At 55.2% G+C, this 21,070-nt stretch overlaps 1 protein-coding gene across 2 annotated transcripts in view; it reads left to right on the top strand.

Moving 5' to 3' along the window:
• Positions 1-12,895, top strand: part of CTNNBIP1 (catenin beta interacting protein 1) — a 50,754-nt gene extending 37,859 nt beyond the window's left edge. For both annotated transcript variants that reach the window (XM_027579745.2, XM_027579736.2), the window contains one exon: positions 10,447-12,895. In XM_027579745.2, the coding sequence (XP_027435546.1) occupies positions 10,447-10,505 (59 nt within the window). In that variant the 3' untranslated portion in view covers positions 10,506-12,895. The remainder of the gene's footprint in view (positions 1-10,446) is intronic.
• The last annotated feature ends 8,175 nt before the right edge of the window (positions 12,896-21,070 follow it).

Raw genomic sequence — 21,070 nt, 5'->3', positions numbered from 1 at the left:
CAGGACAAAGGGTAAGGCAGGGAGATAGCTGGAAGGTCACAGTGACACCCACATGCGAGGTGAGGCAGACATTTTTCAGAGGCGGGACATTCAGGACCCAGGACCTGCAGGCAGCGTGAACAGGTCGGGGTGAGGTTTGAGACCCAGGGCCCAGTGGGAGCTGCTGCGGGAGGCAGGAAGGGGAGCTCTGAGTGGCAGGTGCCTGGGGCTGTCTGGCAGGGGCGGGAGCCAGGTCAGAGCTCAGGTGCAAGGTGGGAGCGGGTGCAGGAGTGTGGGCCAGGGGGAGGCGGGGAATCAAGGGAGGTCGTACAGGGAGAGCAGGCAGCGTGAGAGGAAGACGGAGCCTGGCGAGCACAGCACTGAGGGCAGCTCTGGAAGGAGGGGAGGGGCAGGAGGGGCATTGTCAGGGTCCCCCAGGCCTGTCACGAAAGGGTCAGTGGCGACTTTTCTAAAACAGTTTGTGTGGAGCCTGGGCTGGGAGCCAGACTGCCGTGGGCCTGGGATCAGTGAGGAAACAGAAGTGGGAGGACAGAAGCTTCTTTCAGAATGCTGGAGGACAAGGGACATCGGCTCAGGGTTGGGGGCCAAGGGACGGCCTGCGGCATTGAGTTCTCGGCATATGGGCCACAGACCACCAGCCCTGATTCACGGAGGGTATTTGTTAAAAATGCAGACTCCTGGGCCCCACCCCAGCTCTGCTGAAGCAGAGTGCCTGCCAGGTGAGCCTGGGAATCTGCATTTGAAATACGCCCCCGCCCCACCCCCAGGGTGATTCTGATGCCCACCAGAATTTGAGAATATACCAGGACTTTAGATGAAGACCTGGTCATTCCTGACCCCTCCCACCCACTCCTGCTAGGGTCTGTCCCTTCTGCATACAGCCAAGCTCTCTGGTCTAGGAGAACTTACATTTTTGGGGGGACCGAAGAATTTGAGGAAAACAAATACCTCACTTGGGAAAACCAGCCCAGAGGTAGAGGATGTGTGTATGTGTTGGGCTCGGCGGGGGTGTGGGAGGGCGTGAGGTGGGTTTGAGGGAGCTTGCCTGGGACTAGAGCAGAGCAGGTGTACTAGAACTCCCAAGCTGTGACACCGTCCCCCCGGCCCAGAAGCTGTTTATGATGCTTTCTGCTGCAGACGCCATCCTGGCCGGTCAGATGGGTGGGCTAGGGGGCATCCGTCACATTTCACAGGTGAGAAAATGGAGGTAGGTGTGCGGGCACGTTGCCCAGGTGGGCAGGGTCAGACCCAGGCCCAGGTGCTGGGGTGCCAGGGTCCACCAAGAGAGCCTAAGCCCAGGGAGGCCCTCACTGGCTCCGGTCAGGAGGCCCAGTGCCTCTGCTAGGAGCCCATCCCACGTCTGGTGCTATGTGCTCACCTTTGGGCAGCCTGAGCACCTGGTGATGTGGTTGTCAGTCTGGAGCCCAGTAGGCGCCACGGAGCCTGGAGCCTGGTTTGGCTGCTGAGACCTTGGTGGATCTGCGGCCGCTGTCCCTATGGCAACCAGTATCGTGCCGTCTCTAGGTAAAAGCCATCCCCTGGGAACTTTAGGCATCAGCGTTGAGATGTATAGAACCCCCGGGGCTCCTAGACCGTGGCTGCTAAAAACAGCGCGTGCCACGCAGCGGGTTTGTCTGGAAGGAGGCCTAGCCCAGTGGTACTGGAGCCTCATCCCCATGGAAATTTTCCCCCTTGGAGGAGGGTCTGGGACCTGTTTTTCCAGAAGCCTTGCTGCCTGGCTCATCTCCCTGGAGCTGGTAGCTGAGCCACTGCAGTCTTGGGTAGCTAGGTAGCAGACCCTAGCTCTTATCGGTGGCAAGCTCCTGGGGCTCAGGAGGAAGGACCGCAACCGACAGTCCTCGGCCAGAGAAGGGGCAGACCTGGGAGGTGGGAGTTGCCCTGGACACTTTGGAGCATGTGGCCATGTTTCCTCTCTAGCCCGTCAGCCGTGTGTGTGGAGGATGGCCGGGGCTTGGCAGGCCAGATGCCGGGGACTGTTTGGAAGCCCTTAGCTGAAGCGAGCTTCCTTGGTCGTCTCCGGCTTCCAGCAGCCATGGGAATTTGAAACCTCTGAGGTTTCGCGGTTCCATTTCTGAGTTTTCCAGTCCCTAGTTGTTCACTCTCACGAGGAAGGTGCGAGGCCCCTTCGGAGGTCAGGAGCTCCCTGGCCCCAGAACATGGGACTCTGGAGCAGTCCCAGGAAACTCTGGCCAGCGAGGGGCGCAGGGGTTTCAGAGCCCGCCCCGTGGTTGTGGGAGGCGGGGCCTGCACGAGCTCATGGCTCCGAGTTGGGTGATGGGGACACCCCCACCAGTGACTGATGTTCCTGGGAGTCCCCCTTTATTTCAATGACATCTGTGCAGGGCTGTATCCTGGACCGTGGGGCCCAGGGGCCAGCCGCCTGTGGGAGCTGGACCAGGCTTTCCATACCATGGGACCAATTTCTAGGCAGGGTCTGCCCTAAGAGCTGTCTTCCCTCCCTATCCACCTTTGAGTGCTGGTTCTAAGGTGGCCTTTGCAGCATCCAGAGCTGGAAGAGCTCTCGGGGTCTGTTTGTCCCCCTGCAGGGAGGCGCTTTGGTGGAATGCAGGCAGGAACTGTGTGGTCGGCTCATCAAAGCTGCCTAGGAGGCCTCCCCCCCACTCCTCCCGTGCCTGCCTCTCGCTGGGCAGGGTCCCTCCTGGAGAGGGAGGGTGGGATCCGGAGCTGACCTCATCTGCCCCGAAGCTTGCGCTCCAGGGTCTGTGCATTTCTGAGACCAAGCTCTGCCTTTCCTGGAAAAGGAAAGGGGCTGAGGGGCTCCACTAGGATTTCTCCAGACGGGTTTGTGTCACAGGCCATGTGCACCCTGTCCACATTGGCCTCGGGGCTGCAGCTACCTCCTTGCTCCTCTTTCCTGTTCTTTGTTATCCAGGATCACCGAGCCGGCTAGAAACAGACAGCTGATAGGGGAGTGTTCTGGCAATTCAGGAAATATATCGAGGTGCTTGTGTATTAATGAAAAGACCTTTGAAAGACTTTATGTTAGAGCCTCAAAGAGCAAGAGGGATTCTCCAGACGCTGGGGGTTGTGTGTGTGCGCCCGGGGCATTCTCCATACCATGCTGCCCCCTGCCCCCAGCCCCCTACACCCTGTAGGGAGCCACGCTTCTTGAGGGCCAGGTGCAGGTGCCTCCATAAGCCGGGGACACGGCTGAGGGTGGTGCTGGTGGTGGTGTGTGGAGCCTGTTCTGGGCTTTGGATTCTGCTGCTGTGAATTCATCCTGAGCTTGCAAACAGACCAGTGAGCCCATTGTCTGTCTCCCACCCCCGGCGGGGGGTCAGCTTCTCTTTTCTAAGCTCCTGCATAGTTGTCATTTTTCTCTGCCCAGTCACTTGACTGGATTCTGTTAAAGGGGCAAAGCTGGCATCGGGTGTGGGACGGGTGCCGTGCCCTGGTTCAGAGAGCTATGTTCTCACCAGCGCCTTGGCCCTGTTTCCATGGCAGGTGAACCGTGGGACTGGGGAGACATCTGGCAGAACCCTAGGCCAGGGTGGGGATTGGGGGCTGGAGGCAGGGGTCTGGGCTCTGGGGTCCTCCCGGGATGGTGCTTTGGGCTCCATGTTGAATTCTCTCCAACTATCCCAGAGCTGTTTTGGTGGTGTTCTTTAAATCCTGGGTCTTGGTTCCATTCTGATAGGGGCTGAGGGATGGGTCCAGTCTCTGCCGGGAAGCCTGAGACGCCACAGTGCCCTGGGTGACTGGAGCAGGTCAGTTATTGCCTTCTCCCGAGGAGAAATGACGGTGTGTGGTAGTGGTGAAGGCGCAGACTTCAGGGTCTAGGTCAGGGTCCTCCCTGTGCTACTGACTCACCGAGTTGCTTCTAGTCTCTGAGCTTCAGGCTCCTCATCTATAAAATGAGGATTCATCCTGTGTCCCAGGAACTCTCTAGGTGCTTCGAACATGCGAGTGAACAAGATAAAGTCCCTGATTCCATGGAATGTGCTTTCCAATGGGGAATCAGATCACATCAATATATAACTCTGTAGGTCATGCTGAAGCAGGCTACAGCCCTCTGAGGGACTGACGCAGGGCACTTTTTAGAAACTGTGTTCAGGGAGGGCCTGAGGAGCTGATTTTGCCCAGACTCTGGTATGAAGAGCAAGAGCTATGACATGAACTTGGGGAAGAGCACTGAGGCAAAGGAAACAGCAAGTGCAAAGGTCCTGAGGTACAAGTTACTTGTGCCTAACGGACAGAGAGTCCAGGAGACCCATGGGCTGGAGTGGAGTGAGGAGAGGGGTGTGTATAAAAGGTGAAGAGGCCGCCAGAGACCAGAGCATGTTGGGTCTTGCAGGCCAGGTATGGAGTTCGGCGTTTGCTTTGAGCGCAATGAGAAATCTTGCATTAAGAAGCCTTTGGAGAGTTTTGAGCAAAGCAGTGGCAGGGTCTGACGTGTTTTTAAGAACTTCTTTCTGACTCCTGTGTGGAGAATGGACAATCGGAGCCAGAGTGGGGAGATCCAGGAAATGGGGTACAGGAAGCTAGCGAGGGACAGTGGTAGCCTGGACTGGGTGGTGATAGGGGAAGTAGTGATGTATTCAGGATATAGTTTAAAAGTAGAGCCAGGGGCGCCTGGATGGCTCAGTCACCGGTAGTTGAGCATCTGACTCTTGATTTCGGCTCAAGTCGTGAACTTGTGGTTGTGGGATTGAGCTCTGTGTTGGGCTCTGCTGAGCACAGAGCGTGCTTAAGGATTCTCTGTCTCTTCCTTTGCCCCTCCTACCTCTCCCACCCCCTGCTTGTGCTCTCATTCGTGCTCTCTCTTTCTCATAAATACGTACATACATACGTACACACGTACATACGTACATACGTACGTACATACATAAAAAGTAGAGCCAACATGAGGCACCTGGCCAGCTCAGTTGGAAGAGCATGCAACTCTTAATTAATCTCAGGGTTGTGAGTATGAGCCCTACGTTGGGTGTAGAGATTACTAAAACAAAATAAAAACAAAAACACTTCAAAAAAAATAAGAGGGGCACCTGAGTAGCTCAGTCGATTGGGCATCTGACTCTTTTTTTTTTTAAGATTTATTTATTTGAGAGAGCGAGAATGAGAGAGAGAGAGTACATGAGAGGGGAGAGGGTCAGAGGGAGAAGCAGACTCCTCGCCAAGCAGGGAGCCCGATGCAGGACTCGATCCTGGGAGTCCGGGATCATGACCTGAGCCGAAGGCAGTCGCTTAACCAACTGAGCCACTCAGGTGCCCTGGGCGTCTGACTCTTGATTTTGGCTGGAGTTGTGGTCTCGGGGTTGTGAGATCGAGCCCTGTGTAGGCTCCGCACTAGGTGTGGAGCCTGCTTGAGATACTCTCTCTCCCTCTCCCCGCTCTCTCTCTCTCTCTCTCTCTCTCTCTCTCAAATAAAATAAAATCTTTTAAAAAAATAATAAAAGTAGAGCCAATAAGATTTGCTGGTGTGCTATATGCAGAGTGTGTGTGTGTGCGTGCACACAGGACGGGGGTGGGGGTGGGGAATCAGGAAGTACCCCCCACGCAGGGGTTTTGAGCAACTAGAGGACGGCTGAGGGTGGAGTGGGCTTGGGAGCCGCACCATTTGGCATTCCACCAGCACCATATGAGGGTTCCAACTTCTCCACCTCCTCCCTAACTCCTGTCATTGTCACTTTCTGATTCCAGCCCCATCCTAGTGGGTGTGAAGTGGTGTCTCATTGTAGCTCTGATTTGCATTTCCATAGTGACTAATGATGTTGAGCATCTTTTTGTGTTTGTTGACCATTCTTATATCTTTGAAGAAATCTCTATTCAAGTTCGTTGCCCATTTTAAAAATTGAGTTGACTTTTTACTATTATCGCGTTGTGTTGTTTATATATTCTAGGTACTGGTCCCTTACCAGATATATGACTTATGTATCTTACATACAGATATATTGTAATTTATTTTAATTTTGTTTTTTAAAGCTTTTTTTTTTTTTAGGTTTATTTATTTCAGTAATCTCTAAACCCAACGTGGGGCTCGAACTCACCACCCTGAGATCAAGAGTCACCTGCTCTTCCAACTGAGCCAGCCAGGTGCCCCCCACCTTTTCACTTTTTCGGTAGTATCCTTTGAAGCATAAATGTTTTTAGGTTCGAGAAAGCCCAGTTTAATTGATTTTTTTCCTTTATCACTTACGCTTAGGGTATCATATCTGAGAAATCATTTCCTAACCCAAGGTCATGAAGATTTACTCCTGTGTTTTCTTGTAAGAGTTTTATAATCTTAGCACTTATATGTAGGTCGTTGGTGCATTTTGAGTTAATTTCTGTATATGGTGCAAGGTAAGGGTCCAACTTCATCCTTGACATGTGAATATCCAGTTGTCCCAGAACCATCTGTTCACTTCTTTCCCACCCAATTGTCTCGATACCCTTGTCAACACTTAACTGACCCTAAGTGGGAGGGCTTATTTCTGAACTCTTTGTTCTGGTCCATCATCCTGCATGTCTCTCCTTACGCCAGTCCCGCCACGTCTTGTTTGCTGTAGCTTTGTAGTAGATGTAAAATCCCCAAAGTGTGGGTCCAACTTTGTTCTTCTTTCTCAAGATGATTTTGGCTGTTCTGGATCCTTTGCATTTCCCTACGAATTTTAGGAGCAGCTTGTCAATTTCTGCGAAAAAGGCAGCAGGGATTTTGATAGGAGTTGTGTCAAATTTCTTCCTATGATGTTTTTGAACAGTGATGTTTTGTACTTTTCCGAGTACAAATTCCATACCTCATTTGTTAAATTTATTCCTAAGTGTTTTATTATTTTTGATGCTATTGTAAATGAAATGGTTTCCTTCATTTCATTTACAGATATTCATCGCTAAGGTATAGAAATACCAATGGTGTTTGTATATTGATCTGGTATCCTGCAACTTTATTTGTTCTAATAGTTTTTTAGTGGATTCCTTAGGATTTTCTGTATACAAGGTCCATGTCACCTACAAATAGAGTTTTACTTCTTCCCCTTTCTAATTTGGATGCCTTTTATTTCTTTTTCTTGCCCAATTGCCCTGAATTGAACTTTCAACACAACGTTGAATGGAAATGGCAGGAGTGGACATCCTTTTCTTCTTCCTAATCTTGAATGGGGAGAGCTTCCAGTCTTTCACCATTAAGTATGATAACAGCTGTGGGTTTTTAGTAAATGCTCTTTATCAGATTGAGGAAGCTCCTTTCCATTACTAGTGTGTTGAGCGTGGTTCCATGAAGGGGTGTTGGATTTTGTCAGATGTGTTTTCCGTGCCTGTTCAGACAATTGTATGGTTTTTGTCTCTTTTTTCAGGTGTTAAAACACCCTTGCATTTCTGGGATAAGTCTCACTTGTTCAGAGTATGGAATCCTATTTGTATATTGCTGTATTGTTTGCTAGAACTTTGTTGAGTATTTTTGCATATCACAGGTATTATGAATATCTGTATTCGTAAGAGAGACGGGTGTGTGTTCTCTTTTTCTCGCGATGCCTTCACCTGGTTTTGGCCATCTTTACCTTTCGGTATGTTAGAGAGTGTTGAACAGGAGAGGCTGCTCAGCTTCTCTCCTCCCGTGCTCACCTGCGTCAGGTGGGGAGGGATGGACGGAAGCTCTGAGCCCGAGTCCAGACAGTGCCAACAGAGCTAACAATGGGATGGACACAGCCTCATCTGTAAAATGGTATAGGAAACTAGCTGACAGCCTGGAGGCATGTGCTGGGCCTTCCTGTTCTGAGCCTTGTGATTGCCAGCAGGGAGAGCACCCTAGGGATCTGCCACATACTGGACTTTAAGGGAGCAGGAGGGACCGTGGGGACCAACCTGATGCCCCCAGCTCTAAAGCTCTAAGAGCTCAATTTACAACAGCTAACTGAGCAGCACGCCCTCCCTGTTAGGCTGCTGGCCCAAATTTCATGGAGAAGAGGAGAGAGAAAAGCAACATCCTTGCCTAGAGGCCTGCACAGTTCCTGGTCAGGCCCTTGTGGAATGATGAGTGCAGGCCAGCCGATGATAAGGACAGGTCAGACAAGGTTCTGGCAGGGCCTGTCCCCTCTTGGTGAGGCCTGGGAAAAACAGCAAGTCCTTTGGGAACGGAACAGGGCACAGGATGGGCAGCAGCTCTGTGGGCCCTTTCCGCACCCGGCTCCAGCAGCAGAGTGGGAGGCTCTAAAAATGGAAGCTGCCGATTTTCCCACCCCAGCCGGGGCCGGGAGACCAGCCAGCACCGTGGCACCAGTGGGACTCTGGCAAATCTTCTGTTTCAGGTGTCTTGCTAAATAGGAGTCATCGGAGTCCCTGTGTGACCTTGAGGAGGTCACTTCCTTCCCCGACTCAGAGCGTCACCCCGGTACACATGCCAGGCAGGCCACCGTGTTGCGAGTCCCAGCCCCTGGTCTGTTCCCTCTGCAGACTCACCATTCCCTCCTAGGGTAGCCAACGCTATTTCTGTGCCTGCAGCTCAGCAGAGAGGCCTCAGGTCCCTGCGAGAGAGCCCACGAGGCAGGCAAGGAAAGAAGCAGGTAGGCTGCCACCGCTCATGGCTGACCACTCCCCTTCCCCAGCCCCCGCCGGCCCCTCTGGAGTAGCGAGCTGGGCAGGCGGCGCGCCCCAGGAAGAACCGGCGTCTGGTAGGTAACCAGCTCAGCTGCTCTGCAGGCTATGATGTCATCTTGGATTCTGTGGTTGCTAGGAAAATTCTGCCTGCAGTGATATTTCATGGTCCTAGGACCGAGGCGAGAACAGAACGTTCCCAAGAAGACAAGGGGAAGGATTCGTAGGACTTCCCAAGCAAAGGAGCCCCCATCCCAAGAAGTCAGATAATTGGAGCTTCTTGCTAGATGCTTATTCCCCTTTTCAGGAATGGAAGTTGTGCTGGTAACAGCAGAACCCCCTCAAGGCAGATTGGGGTGCCAGTGGGGGGCTGGTTGCCTTGGCAGGACCTTGGTGCCCTGGTGGCCAGAGTGAAGGCCCATCTCTGTGATGTTGCGTCCTTGTGGGTGAGCTCTCCTCCTGCAGCACCCACAGTTGGGTGCCTCTGCCAGCCCTTGGTGTGGTGGGACGGTTAGGAAGGAGGAGGGGGAGCTCCTCTGTGGTGTGGAGGACGCGGGCCAACACCATGCCTGAAACTCTGCCATGCACCAAGCACACTGGCCCCCTCTTCTGTGGCCTTTCCTGTGTCTGCCCTTCCCATCCTCCCCTCCTGGGGAGAATCCCTCCAATGGCCCGGAAGAGAAGTATGTCCCAAAGGCCCTGGCCACCGATTCTTGTTCAGGGCGTGGTGAAGAACCACCCGTGAGAAAAGGGGGAGGGGCGCCTGGCTGGCTCAGTCGGTAGAGCGGGCGACTCTTGATCTCAGGGTTGTGAGTTTGAGCCCCACACTGGGGGTGGAGATGACATAAAAATGAAAATAAAAAATTCTTAAAAAACAAGTACTATGGAAAGAAAGAAAGAGAGAAAGAGGAAAAGGGGAGAAAACCGTAGGCCCCAGGGAGGGCCAGGGCCCAGGAGGGGGCGGGACCTGCGGGTCAGCCCGCCTTGCCCTGCAGCCTCTTCCTGCCCGAGCAGTCTTGGGTGGCTGCAGCGGGTCAGTATTTTGAGCTCTTTCCCTCCTCCCTCTTGCCTTTTCTGGCTGCATGTCAGAGCCTGTCTTACGGAAAACAAGACAAAGGAAGTGATTTCATGAGCGCCTGGACCAGAATCTCAAATCTATGATTAAAAATAACAATACTAAAGATTCTGGCCATTATCTATCTCTGTAGGAGGCAGGCCGACTGCATGCTGGAAATGGGCACCCGGCTATGCTCCTTTGAGCAGGTGCTGGATTTGGGCAAAGAGGGATGGCTATTAGAAGTCCTAATGAGAGGCGCCTGGGCGGCTCAGTCGTTAAGTGGCTGCCTTCGGCTCAGGTCATGGTCCCAGGGTCCTGGGATTGCCCCGCATCGGGCTCCCTGCTCCGTGGGATGCCTGCTTCTCCCTCTCCCACTCCCCCTGCTTGTGTTCCCTCTCTCGCTGTGTCTCTGTCAAATAAATAAAAAAAATCTTAAAAAAAAGAAGTCCTAATGAGCAAGAACCTCCAAAGGGATCAAGACACAAGCCTTGAGAAGAAAGACAGAGGTTCCCAGCACCCCTGACTTTGGTGACCTTGGAGCAAGGGATGTGAGCAGAGCCCTGCGCTAGGACAGCAGCCCTGGGTTCTTGTCATGCAGGCCTGCAGTGCCATAGCCTTAAGCAAGCCTCCCAACTTCACCCCTACGGCCCTCCTGCCACCCTACGGCAGGGTTGCTGGCATGTCCCCTGGCCAGGCTGTCAAGAAAGGTCTAGAGAGGAGGTAGGCTGCCTTGGAAGCACTGGGTACTGGGGAGGACCGCACTAGGCGGACCAATGCTGCAACGGGCCCCAGCCGCCTTGCATTGCCCCGTCCAACGGTTCTTGTCCCCTGGTCTGCAGGTGCCGAGGATGTGGTGATGGCGTTCTCCAGGTCGGAGACGGAGGACCGGAGGCAGTAGCGGTGAACACCCTGGAACACCCTGGAAGCTGGCAAGGGCCAAGAGATCTGTGAGGACCTCGGCCAGCTGAGTGGCAGCAGAGCACCTTCCCGATTCCCCCGCCCCTACACCCCCACCCCGCCCCACCCCGCCGTCACTCAGCAGGGCTGGCCTCGAGGGAGTCACCGGTGGTGCAGTTACAATTGGCTTAAGGGGACGGACTCATGATTGGCTGCAGAAAGAAACCCTTTTATTTTTAAATCTTGACCAACAGAAACCTTTTATTTTTATTTCTGACTTTTTCTTTCTTTTTTTTTTTTTTTTAATTTGCGCCTCGGTATGTGGCTTCCCAGGAAGCTCTCCGAGATCTGGTGCTTTATTTAGGTCACTTTTTAGGAATGTGAAGAGGCCCGATTGGCTGCTTAAACTGGAAAAGGATTTTGATTGGCCGGCTAGTGGGAAACGGTTTTTTTCTTTGATTGGCTGCAGGTGTTCTGCTGATAGCAACAGCTTCTCTCTTTTGAATGCTGAAAACAGGGTTCGGGACATTCGTTGTTATATCTGACTTGAAAAGAAAAAAAGAAAAGAAAGAAAGAAACCAAGTGCGCTTTGCAATATTTATTACACAAAGAGCTTGCTGCTGCTTTCCCGTGTTTTGTTTGTGTTTGCATTTGATTGGTTTTTGATACGTGTGTTTGGGTTCTCATTGGCTCGTCCAGGACTCCCGTTGCCATGGGCTGCCCCCCCACTCTGCTGCGAGCAGTCCCTCTCCAGCCGGGGACCCACCTGGAGGGTGCATTTGCTTTAACGACCACACCTGGCTTCCCCAGTGAGGGGACCCCCCAAGACCCCATGCAGGGTCTACAGCTGGAAAGCGGAGCCCCCAAAGAGGTTTGTGCGGTCCCGAACGCGCAGACCGCAGCTTAGAGATGACCATTAGGCAGGATTTATGCGCATCACTTCCATGGGTTGGCAACCAGCCAGCTCCCCGGGGGGTGGGGGGGTGGGGGGGGGAATGGAATTGCTGGGCCTCTCCAGCCTGCCCATGCCGAGCACAGGAGCACCGCACTGGGCGGCTCTGTCTTTTCAGCCCTTCCCTCCAGATCTACTTCCTGAGGCCTCATCTGGGGCTCCTCCTGCAAAGGGCAGGAGCTGCTCCTGGCTGTGAGACCCCACAGTGGAGCAGAACTCTCTGCCTAGGAGCCCGGAACCCGCACAGACCTTGGCTCACAAGGCCCGGGAGGCCTTTGGCTCTAAACCCCCCAGCCCTGACCTCCGCCAGCCAGGCTCCCAAGGTGCCTGCCGCTGGGCAGTAGGCCCTGGCCAGCACCCGGAGTTCTCGGATCCCAGGCCGGCGCCCCTCACTGCACCGCCTTCAGGAGGGTCTCTCTCCATGTCAGCCTGCAATGGACAGAGTCATTATTTATGAAGTGCCATCTGAGACAGCTGGCTGGGCCTTCGCTGAGCAGGTCCCACCAGGCTGGCCCTCAACTCAGGTCCCCGGAAACACATGGCCGAGCAGCCGTATGTGAAGGGCTGGAAGAACCCCGGGTCTCACCCACCCGTCCTCCCCCTGCCCTTGGGGTGGTCCTCCCCCTGCCCCTCTCCCTGTGTCTCTCACCAGAGTGGAACGCGGGGCGTGGGGAGGTGGAGAAAGATGTAGGCCTCAGGGATGGGGAGCCTACACGCTCCTCCTGAGATAGTAAATGGCCGAGGCCCCCTTTTTGCCCCAGGTATCCAGATCCAGGAGAAGACTCTCGGAGCCAAATTTCCCCCGTCTCAGGGCTGGGGCTTCATGGATCACAGGAGCTGCCCTGGGACCATGTGGGCGGTTCATGCTGTGCTCTGAGCATCGTCTGGGCCTTGCCCCAGAAGGACTTGTGTGTCACAGCATAGATGGCCCCGACCTCCTCCACACACGGGCCCCTGGCCCTGGTTAGCTGACCTGGCTAGGTTACCCTGCAAAGACTGTTGCTCCCCAAGGAACGAGGACCGTGCGGACTCCAGCAGGGACCTGAGAGCATCTTCTTCCCGGAGAGCTGGTCGTGTGTGCACACACACACTCCCAGTCCCAAGTCCTGCAGCTCCAGTTGGAGCCCCTGGGGAAAAATGAGCTTTTTCCCAGCCCCCTCCCCCCAGGTTATGACATCTGTCACCAGGTGCCAATGCCGTGTTGCCATTTGCCCTCTCTGTACCTGTAGCTCCCACAAAGCGGCCGTGTCCTGGCCAATGGTGTGTTTTCTGCCCCAGCCTGCCCTTGTCAAGGTCACGGGTGTCCCTGTTGTAACAGCAATGGCCCTGATCTGTCTTGTCGTCTGAACGGGAGAAGTGAAGGTGTTGCTGTGGCTCCATATTTCGACTAAAAATATATCTGTTGGAGAAAAAAAATTAACAATAAAGATTTTTAATAGCTTGGTGTGTGAGCTGAGTTATCTCCCTCAGAGTTGAGTGCACTCACTGATTCCTCGTCTCATGGGCTCTGCTGCGGGGCCCTCTCTCCTCAAGGAGGCACCACAAGGCGGGTCAAAAACACCACATTTGCTAGTTTAATTGTCTGCAACCTGGCGTGGAGCTTGGGCTTTGGAAGGATTCCAAGATTTACCTAGCGCGGCTGACAGGTCCATAGGAGGCTGAGCCCGCTTTTTGACCTGGAAATTCTAAATATCATCCTAGATTGGCCTGAGGTCAGTAGTCTTCAGAGGTGACCTCGCCCCTCCATGCTCCTGACCAGACACGAGCACCCTGAAAGATGCTTCCTTCCACCCTAGACACCCAGCATCCTGTGTGATGGCCGTGGTCTTGGGCTGCTTATAACAGAAGTCCAAACAAAATATCCGGTCCTTCCGTCATCCCAGAAATGGGAGATTTATTGGTGTTCAGCTGTATATTCAAGTTTAGAAGCTGAAATCATTTCTCCTTTAGGAATTTTTGCTTTGGAAGCATTTTCTAGAATCTTTCATTTCTACCCTTCATCATCCCATTTTAGGTCTTCTTTTTTTTTTTTTTTTTTTTTTTTTTTTGCTGCTTACATGGACTCACTGCTTCTATTTCCTTTTCAAAGAGTTTCACTGGGTGCTAAACACTGTGGGGTTCATAGAATATGAGGACGGATGGCACAATCGACATCATTCCCTCTTAGTGTTGGGAGACCGATGTTGGAGGTTGCCTAGCAGCCCACACAATGGCCAGATGTGTGTGTCACCTCTGAAATAGCTCTAAAAAAGGCTTATCCAGCCTTTGCTTGAATCCCCTCTAGGATGGGGGACTCACTACCTCACAAAATAGCCCATTCGACCTTCAGGTAACTTACATTCATCTTTATACTGAGTTGGCCTGCCTTTCTCCGTACCTTCCCTTTCCAGGAAGGACTTTATGGTTCTTGAGAAACAGACAAAAAAAGATAGTTATGTTAGCCAAACATCACAGAGACGCATCAAGGGCTCACGTTGGGTAAATTATTTGTGTTCTGAGTTGCACTGTCGGGGAGTTAACCTCTCAGCCAATCTGTTCCTCTAAGATGAGCCGCGGAGCAGAGGGAGGGGCTGGCTGGCTCTGGTGCCCACTGCCCAGCTCCCAGCAGCGAGCCGGGAACTGGAGCCGGGAGGGAGGGAGGCAGGCATCCTGCAGGGGGATGGGGGGTTGTCTAATGGGAATTAGGCCACCAAGAAAGAGGACTTGGGACACCTCAGGAGGCCAAGGGAAAACACTGGGGACAGCACTGAGTCTTTGAGGGTCCCTCAGCCCACACAGCAGGCAACCATCTGGGTTCATCTTCCTAGGTACAGGTGCATGCAGCCAGCATTGACAACAACAGGTGGCCCTGGGACCGCTGAGGCCTGAGGCCAGCCGGGGGCCAGGCTGAGTCTGGGGGAGGCCGGGGATGGACTGAGAAGGGGGGCAGGGCACCCTGCCTTTTGTTGGTGTTTCCCAGCCCTGGGGGGAGGGTGGTTGAGACTGAAGGTCTGCTTTGCCTGTCCCTGCAGGTGCCTAGCAGCTGGGAGAATCCAGGTTGCTCCACCCTTTGAACGGGACCCTTTGTAGCAGGGAAACCGATCCCTCCATGGCACCTGGTTCGGTGGTGGGGGCAGGAACCAGTTTGCAGGGCCGGGAGCTCGGGGTCGGGGGGCCCAGGGGACCCCACCACTACCCACTTGCCCCGCCTGCCCGGGCCACTCTCTCAACTTGTCTGTTGCCCATGGCACCCACCCCTTTCCCAGAAGATGAGATAGTCCCAGACTGATCTGAGGCCATGTTTAGAAAACGTTTCTCTGTCCAATGAAGGAACTGACTTTTCTTGGGCAATAACTGGGCATTTAGTAGGGGATTTGAGGGGGAGGGGCCTTGGGGGTGACCATGGCTACTAGTCCTAATTTAAAGAAAGGCCTCCTCAAAGAATAAGGGCAGGGAAATGCTTGTTGAATATCAGCCAATGCTTTGCCTTCACTTTCCTCCTTGACTTTGGAACTGCTCCCTCACGGATGGTTTCCCAGAGAGACCTGCCAGTCCTGCCGGGCAAGCAGGCCAGGGGGAGCTGCTAACAGGAGCCGAGCTACACCCTGCCGGGGCCTCTTCCTGAGTCCCCAGGGAAGGTGCACAGTGTGCAACAGGTGGCCTCCCTGTTTGCACACCTGTGGGAGCCCCGCCCCACATACACAGCCCCGGGAGGTGACTTCAGACCTAGGACCTCTGAGAGTTTCCACCTCCTTGGCCTTTGGCCTTGGCCCTTGAAGGTGGGTTTTCACAAACATCTTTTATGCAGGTAACTACCTTGTCCCCGTCTTTTTTTTTTTTTAAGATTATATTTAGTTATTCATAAGAGAGAGAGAGAGAGGCTGAGGGAGAAGCAGGTTCCCCGCTGAGCAGGGAGCCCGAGGCGGGACTCGATCCCAGGACCCTGGGATCATGACCTGAGCCGAAGGCGGATGCTTAACCATCTGAGCCACCCAGGCGCCCCCTCGTCCCCGTCTTAATGACACAAGGAATGTGTGTTGGGCGCCACCTGTGTGCAGGTGCATAGCGCTGTATGGTATTATCCCCATTTTACAGATGAGGGAATGGGGGGTTACATAGTTTGCTAACGATGATTGTGCTACAGTCAGAACTTGGACCCAGGTTGTCTGAGCCCAGATTCCATGCTTGTAGCCACCATTTTGATGGGGGTGGGGGTAGGGGAGAGTAAACCCTAGATCACCGGGTTGCCCAGTGCCCTCTCCGTGACCCCAGGACCAATCTGGTGTTTGCTCTTGTTCTCTAAGTCCCGCTGTGTCCAGCTATCGTAGGTGGTTAAATATTTGTCTGGTGCTGGGTCCTCAGGCCAGCCCTTACCTCTGGGGTGAAGCCTCTGCCTTTCCAGCCTGGGTGTGAAGCTGGCCTCCCACCACCTCACGGTGCCCCAGCAGCTGCCCAGAGCCAGCCATCGAAACTCCTGCTCTTCACCTTTCACCACTCTGATGCCTCACGTGGGGACCCAGCAGTTCTCCAGGCTAAGCTGGTTTTTCTAGAATGGTTTCCTCTTCCACTTCTCCTTGCCTCTTCCTGTTCACAGCCCCGGCCAAAACTGGCAGTCCAGCCTCAAAGCACCCCTGTCCCCACGTGAGTCAGTGAAAGAGCTCAGAATTGGGAGACTGCAGGCTAGGCTAGGAGCCCTGCCTCCCTACTGTGACCTCTGTACTCTTGGGCAGGTCTCAGCCTTAATTTTCTCATCTGCACAATGGGAATAATAATAAAGTCTATTGTACCTTTGACAGATTCTACACAAAAAAATGAATCCAATAAAGCCCTAGATAAACACAATTGTCTCTTGACCTGGTTTATACTGTTTAGTCCCACAGTGTAAATCTTTATGTCCACGCAGGTGGGGGCTGGGGAGACAGTGAGACCTCTGGAGGCTGGCTGGTGGGACTGAGAACTGGCCCTGCCACTCGGCAGCTGCGTGACTTGGGGCAAATTCTCCAACTTATTGGAAAAATGGGAACGAGAGCATCTATCCCATAAGGCTGTTGCTGAGAATTATGATATAATGCAAATGACCAGTTTAGCAGAGACCTGTCCACAGTGGGCGGTCGGCACATATGGGCGTCATTAAGTCACGTGATGGTGTCCCCCCCACCCCCATCCTCTCTACTTTGAAGTCATTCAGAGCAAGGCCTGTGTGCAGCTCCTGGAGGGGAGGAATGTGGCCCCAGGTCCAGTCAGGTACTTGTTAAATGCTGCCTTTTCCTTTTTTTTTTTTTTTTTTTTTAAGATTTATTTATTTATGTGAGAGAGAGAGAGAGAGAGAGAGAGAGTATGCGAGGGCGAGCAGGGGGAAGGGCTGAGGGAGGAGGGAGAGGATCCCAAGCAGACTCCCCGCTGAGCACAGGGCCTGATCCCACGACCCTGAGATCATGACCTGAGCTGAAGTCAAGAGTCCGACGAGTAACCAACCGACTGAGTCACCCGGGCGCCCCTGTTAAACACTTTTTTGATGAGTAAGAGAGAGCTGAGATGATCCCTTGTTAGAGGCTGAGGGGGAGCTACCTTCTGCTCCCCTACCCACCCCAGACCTCTCCCTCTGCTAAGCAGCTTTGTGAGGGGGAAGGGCGTTAATTGGAGCAATCCGTCAGCCTCCCCGCGAACCTGCGGGGCTGAGGGGGTCCCCCAGATGGACCTTGTCTTATCTGGACAGGCAAGGAGGGGCCTTGCTGAGCCTGGGGGCGGGAGTCCTGTCTTCCAGGGACCCTCCTGCTCACTAGCTCGTGCTCAAACTCCAAATAGAATCAGAGCCAGCCAGAGAAGGGGATAAAATTAAATCCTTGATCATGATCAAGTGGTTAAAAAAAAACCCCATCACAGCCAGAGGCTCCTTCCCACTGCAGCCGGCTCTGCTTCCAAGCAAACAGGCGGAGGACAGGGGGGCCGCTGAGCCCTGAGCCCTGAGCCCCCAGCAGCCCTCCCCGGCTGCCCTCCTTCGGGCCCTCCCAGGTCACAGATCTCAGCCCCCAGGGCCTAACGTTACCCTTCCCACACTGAACCCCAAGGAGTGGCATGAAGCCCCTCTAGGCCTCAGGCAGTGGCTGCTGTCAGGGGAGGCCCTCCTGGGCTCCGGGCTCAGCTGCACACACCTGGGATCCGATTCAGCCTCGGACCGTTACAGGCTTTTTTTTTTTTTTTTTTTTGCGACAAAGTCCATCTGGGGGACCCCCTCGAGGGACTGCTCCAATGAATGCCCTTCCCCCTCACAAACCTCAAGGTTTCTCTCCCGCGTGGAGCCCGACTCCAGGCTCCCTCTCACGACCTTGAGATCAAGACCCGAGCTGAGATGGAGTGTCGGACGCTTAACCCGACAAGAGGCACCCAGGCGCCCCTAGTTACAAGCTGTTGGATGGGGACGCATCACTCAACATTGTCAAGCCTGCTTCCCAATCTGGAACATGGAACAGTAATGGCACTAGCTCTCGGGTGCTGCCTGGAGTCAGCGTGTGAGAAGCCGCAGCGGCCTGTCCCCCCCCCCCGCCCCCCAACGCACACCCCGACAGGCGATAGGGGTGTACCGGCTGGGGAGGATTTCACAACCACAAGGCTGACTGAAGGCCAGACTCCTCCTTTTTGTCTCCAGGACCCAGCAGCTCAAACCCTGCGGGCTGGGGGTACGGGGGGGGTGGTGGTCCCCATTTCAACCTCCCCCGAGGCAGGGGCTGGGCTGCTCCAGGGGTTTTTTCTGAACAGGCCGTGGGTGGAAACAGTCAGATGTTGGGGGGAAGACAGGCTGAGAGGCCCACCGTGGTCATGGGGCAGGCTCCCTCAGGCCCCCCTTCTGCAGACCGGCCCCGAGGCTGCCCCCGAGGGAGAGCTGGTGGCTGCGCTGCGGGCGCCTGGCAGGGCAGAGCCTGTGGTGGTCAGGCAGGCCCCGGAGCCGGGGGGCGGGGGGGGGGCTGGGAGGACGGAGGGCTGAGGTGGCCCTTGGCCTGGGAGCTAGGACAGGGCGAGAGGAAACAATGAGGCGGTAAAAATAGCTCTTTGTTTACCACAGGCTGCACATCCTCATGTGTCCCTGTGTTTGTGTGAGAGAAAAACACCGACCACCCTGGGGAGCCCGGGCAGCACTCCCCGGCCCCGGGCGTGCTGGGGGGCTCAGCTGTGCGCGGAGAAGGGGCCTGGCGGAGGGGACAGCGAGACAGGTCCCCGGTGGGGCCAGCCTCCCCCTTGGCTGTCCCCACACATGCTCCCACCCGTCGCAGGGCTCCAAACGGCCTCGTGGGTCTCTCTGGCCTCGGGGGGGCCGCTCCCTCAGCAACAGCGCAGCCCACCCACCCTTGTCAGCCCACTGCTGCTGCTGGCTCGTTCCTTGGGAATCTGTCTGGGCGTGGTGGTCCAGCATCCCAGGCGAGGGTGGTCTGTGGACTCTCCTCTGGCCGATTCACCCCCCCACACCCCATCCGGAGCTGCCCGAGGCGACAGACAAGCCATTCCCTGGGAGGGGCAGCCTGGACTCTGGTCCCTCAAGGTTTCTATCTGGAACCTTCCTTCTTCGTAGCTCTCACAGGTCTTCCCGGCTGATGCGGCTTGCTCCAGAGGCGGGTGAGCCCTGGGCCATCCGGATGACCCCCAGACTCCCCCAGACTCCTGTTGAGTTAACCCAGCCCGGCTGCACCACTGAGCCAGTCAGGAACTGCTGACCGAGGACCTGCCATGGGCGAGGTGAGGAGGCACGGACGAGAGGATGCAGCCTTGCCCTGTGGTCTCCGAGGCCACTGGGCCTGACTGACCTGGAAATAGGCTGCAACAGAGCAGCATCCCGCGGGGAAGGAAAACCCTGGTCACCAAGGAGGCTTGTCCGCAGGGAGCTGAGGTGGTCAGGAGGGCCCCTCAGAACTCCTGCACCGCCCGTGGGCCGTCCTGCCCCTGGCCCCGCTGTGCCGCTCACGCTGGGGTCAGGGCAAGGAGGTGGCAGAGGCCTGCTGTGTGCCCTGGCTGGTCCCTGGCTCCTCCCCAGTAGCCAGACCGAGAAAGGGCGGCCGGAGAGGCCCCGGAAGCTGCTTCAGAAGGAGAAAACATTTGGAGTGATGTGTCAGGGCAGGTCCTGGAGTTCAGGCTGGAGCCTGGGGGTTGCAGGAAAACCAGCAGCACAGCATGATCTGCCTGGCCTGGAGCATTCCTCCTGGTGCTGGACGGGCTTGCTCTTATCACCCCTTCCCTCCCCAGGCTGTGTAATCTCCTCAGGGCCCCAAGCGTTTGTCCCTGGGGGAAGGAAAGACAGAAGTAGTCTGTCCCCACTCTGAGAAGCCAGGAGGACAAGCTCAGGCCTGGGTGTGGAGGGCAGAGAGGCTTAGGAGATTGAGCTCCTCAAGGTCATTTGCCAGCGGAGGAGGCTGCGGGGGGGGGGGGGGGTGAGGAGGGGGTGAGGCCCTGCAGACAGAGCGTGGGACCACCCTCAGGCCCCTGACCTTGGTTGATTCTCTTCCATGTGCCTGAGCCTCAGTTTCCCAGCTGTAAAACAGGGTTGCTGCTGGCCTCAGTGCAGCACCTTGGATCCTCCCGGCCCCGTACCTGCCAGGCATGTGGAAGGGTTGTGTCGCCCTGTCCCCCTTTAAGTAAGCGTGACCTTGACTGGCTTTAGCTAATGAAGTATGGGTGTAAGCGATGGGTCAATGCAGGTAGAAGCTTGAAGAACCTCTTGGGAATGTTCCAGAGGCTGCTGCCCAACCGCCTGCGTCCTGGCAAAGCCCCAGCCAGTCCACAAGTGAGCAAGGAAGTGTGTGGTTTTGTGCCCTGGGGGTCTTGGGTCTGCCTGTGTCCGCACCATCAGCTGGCCTCTCCTGACCACTACGTTGCCTCAGGGATCTCGAGCCTCTGAAGCTGGGCGGCTTCTGACTCTTGTCAGACCTGAGAATACCCTGGTCCACTCCCAGCTCCATGGCTTCCCCGAAAGGCTGTGTCCAGGAGCCGCCGCTCGCTTTTCTGGGATCTGAGAAAAACACCAGGAACACCTCCTGCCCCGGTCCCTGCCCTGGACTCTATAAGGCAGTGGCTGCCCTTTGCACTCAGGATACAAATCTCCCTTCCCTATTGTGGGCGGCCCTGGGGCTCAGGGCCCTGGCTCCTGGTGACCTCTGACCTCCTCTCCCATCGCTGGCCCCTCCTCCTCACTCGCGGCCCTGCATCCCTCAGAGCTGGTGCGTGTCCTCCCTCTGCCTGCACTGTTCTTCCCACAGCCCTGAATCCTCAATTTTTAGCTGCCAGCTTAAATGTCACCCCCTGTCTTAGACTCCTTGGGATGCTCTAACAAAATCCCACACACCGGGTGGCTTCTAAACAACAGAAATTCATTCCTCGCAGTTCCGGAGGCTGGAAGTCCAAGATTAGGGTGCCAGTGTGGTCGGGTTCTGGTGAGAGCCACCTTCCAGGTTCTGTCTTCCCTCCGCGTCCTCCCATGATGGAAGGGCCAAGCGAGGCCTGGGGGCTCTCTTCTACAAGGGCACCGCCCCCACGCATGGCGCTCCACCCCCATGACCTAATCCCCTCCCCAAGCCCCACCTCCTAACACCACCACACTGCGGGGTGTTCAACATGTGAACTAGGGGGGGACAACGAACATTCGGGACCAT

The sequence above is a fragment of the Zalophus californianus genome, chromosome 4, assembly GCF_009762305.2.
Source record: "Zalophus californianus isolate mZalCal1 chromosome 4, mZalCal1.pri.v2, whole genome shotgun sequence".
NCBI classification, from domain to species: domain Eukaryota; kingdom Metazoa; phylum Chordata; class Mammalia; order Carnivora; family Otariidae; genus Zalophus; species Zalophus californianus.
The sequence above is the reverse complement of the archived record's forward strand: the minus strand, read 5'-3'. Positions and strand labels throughout refer to the sequence as shown.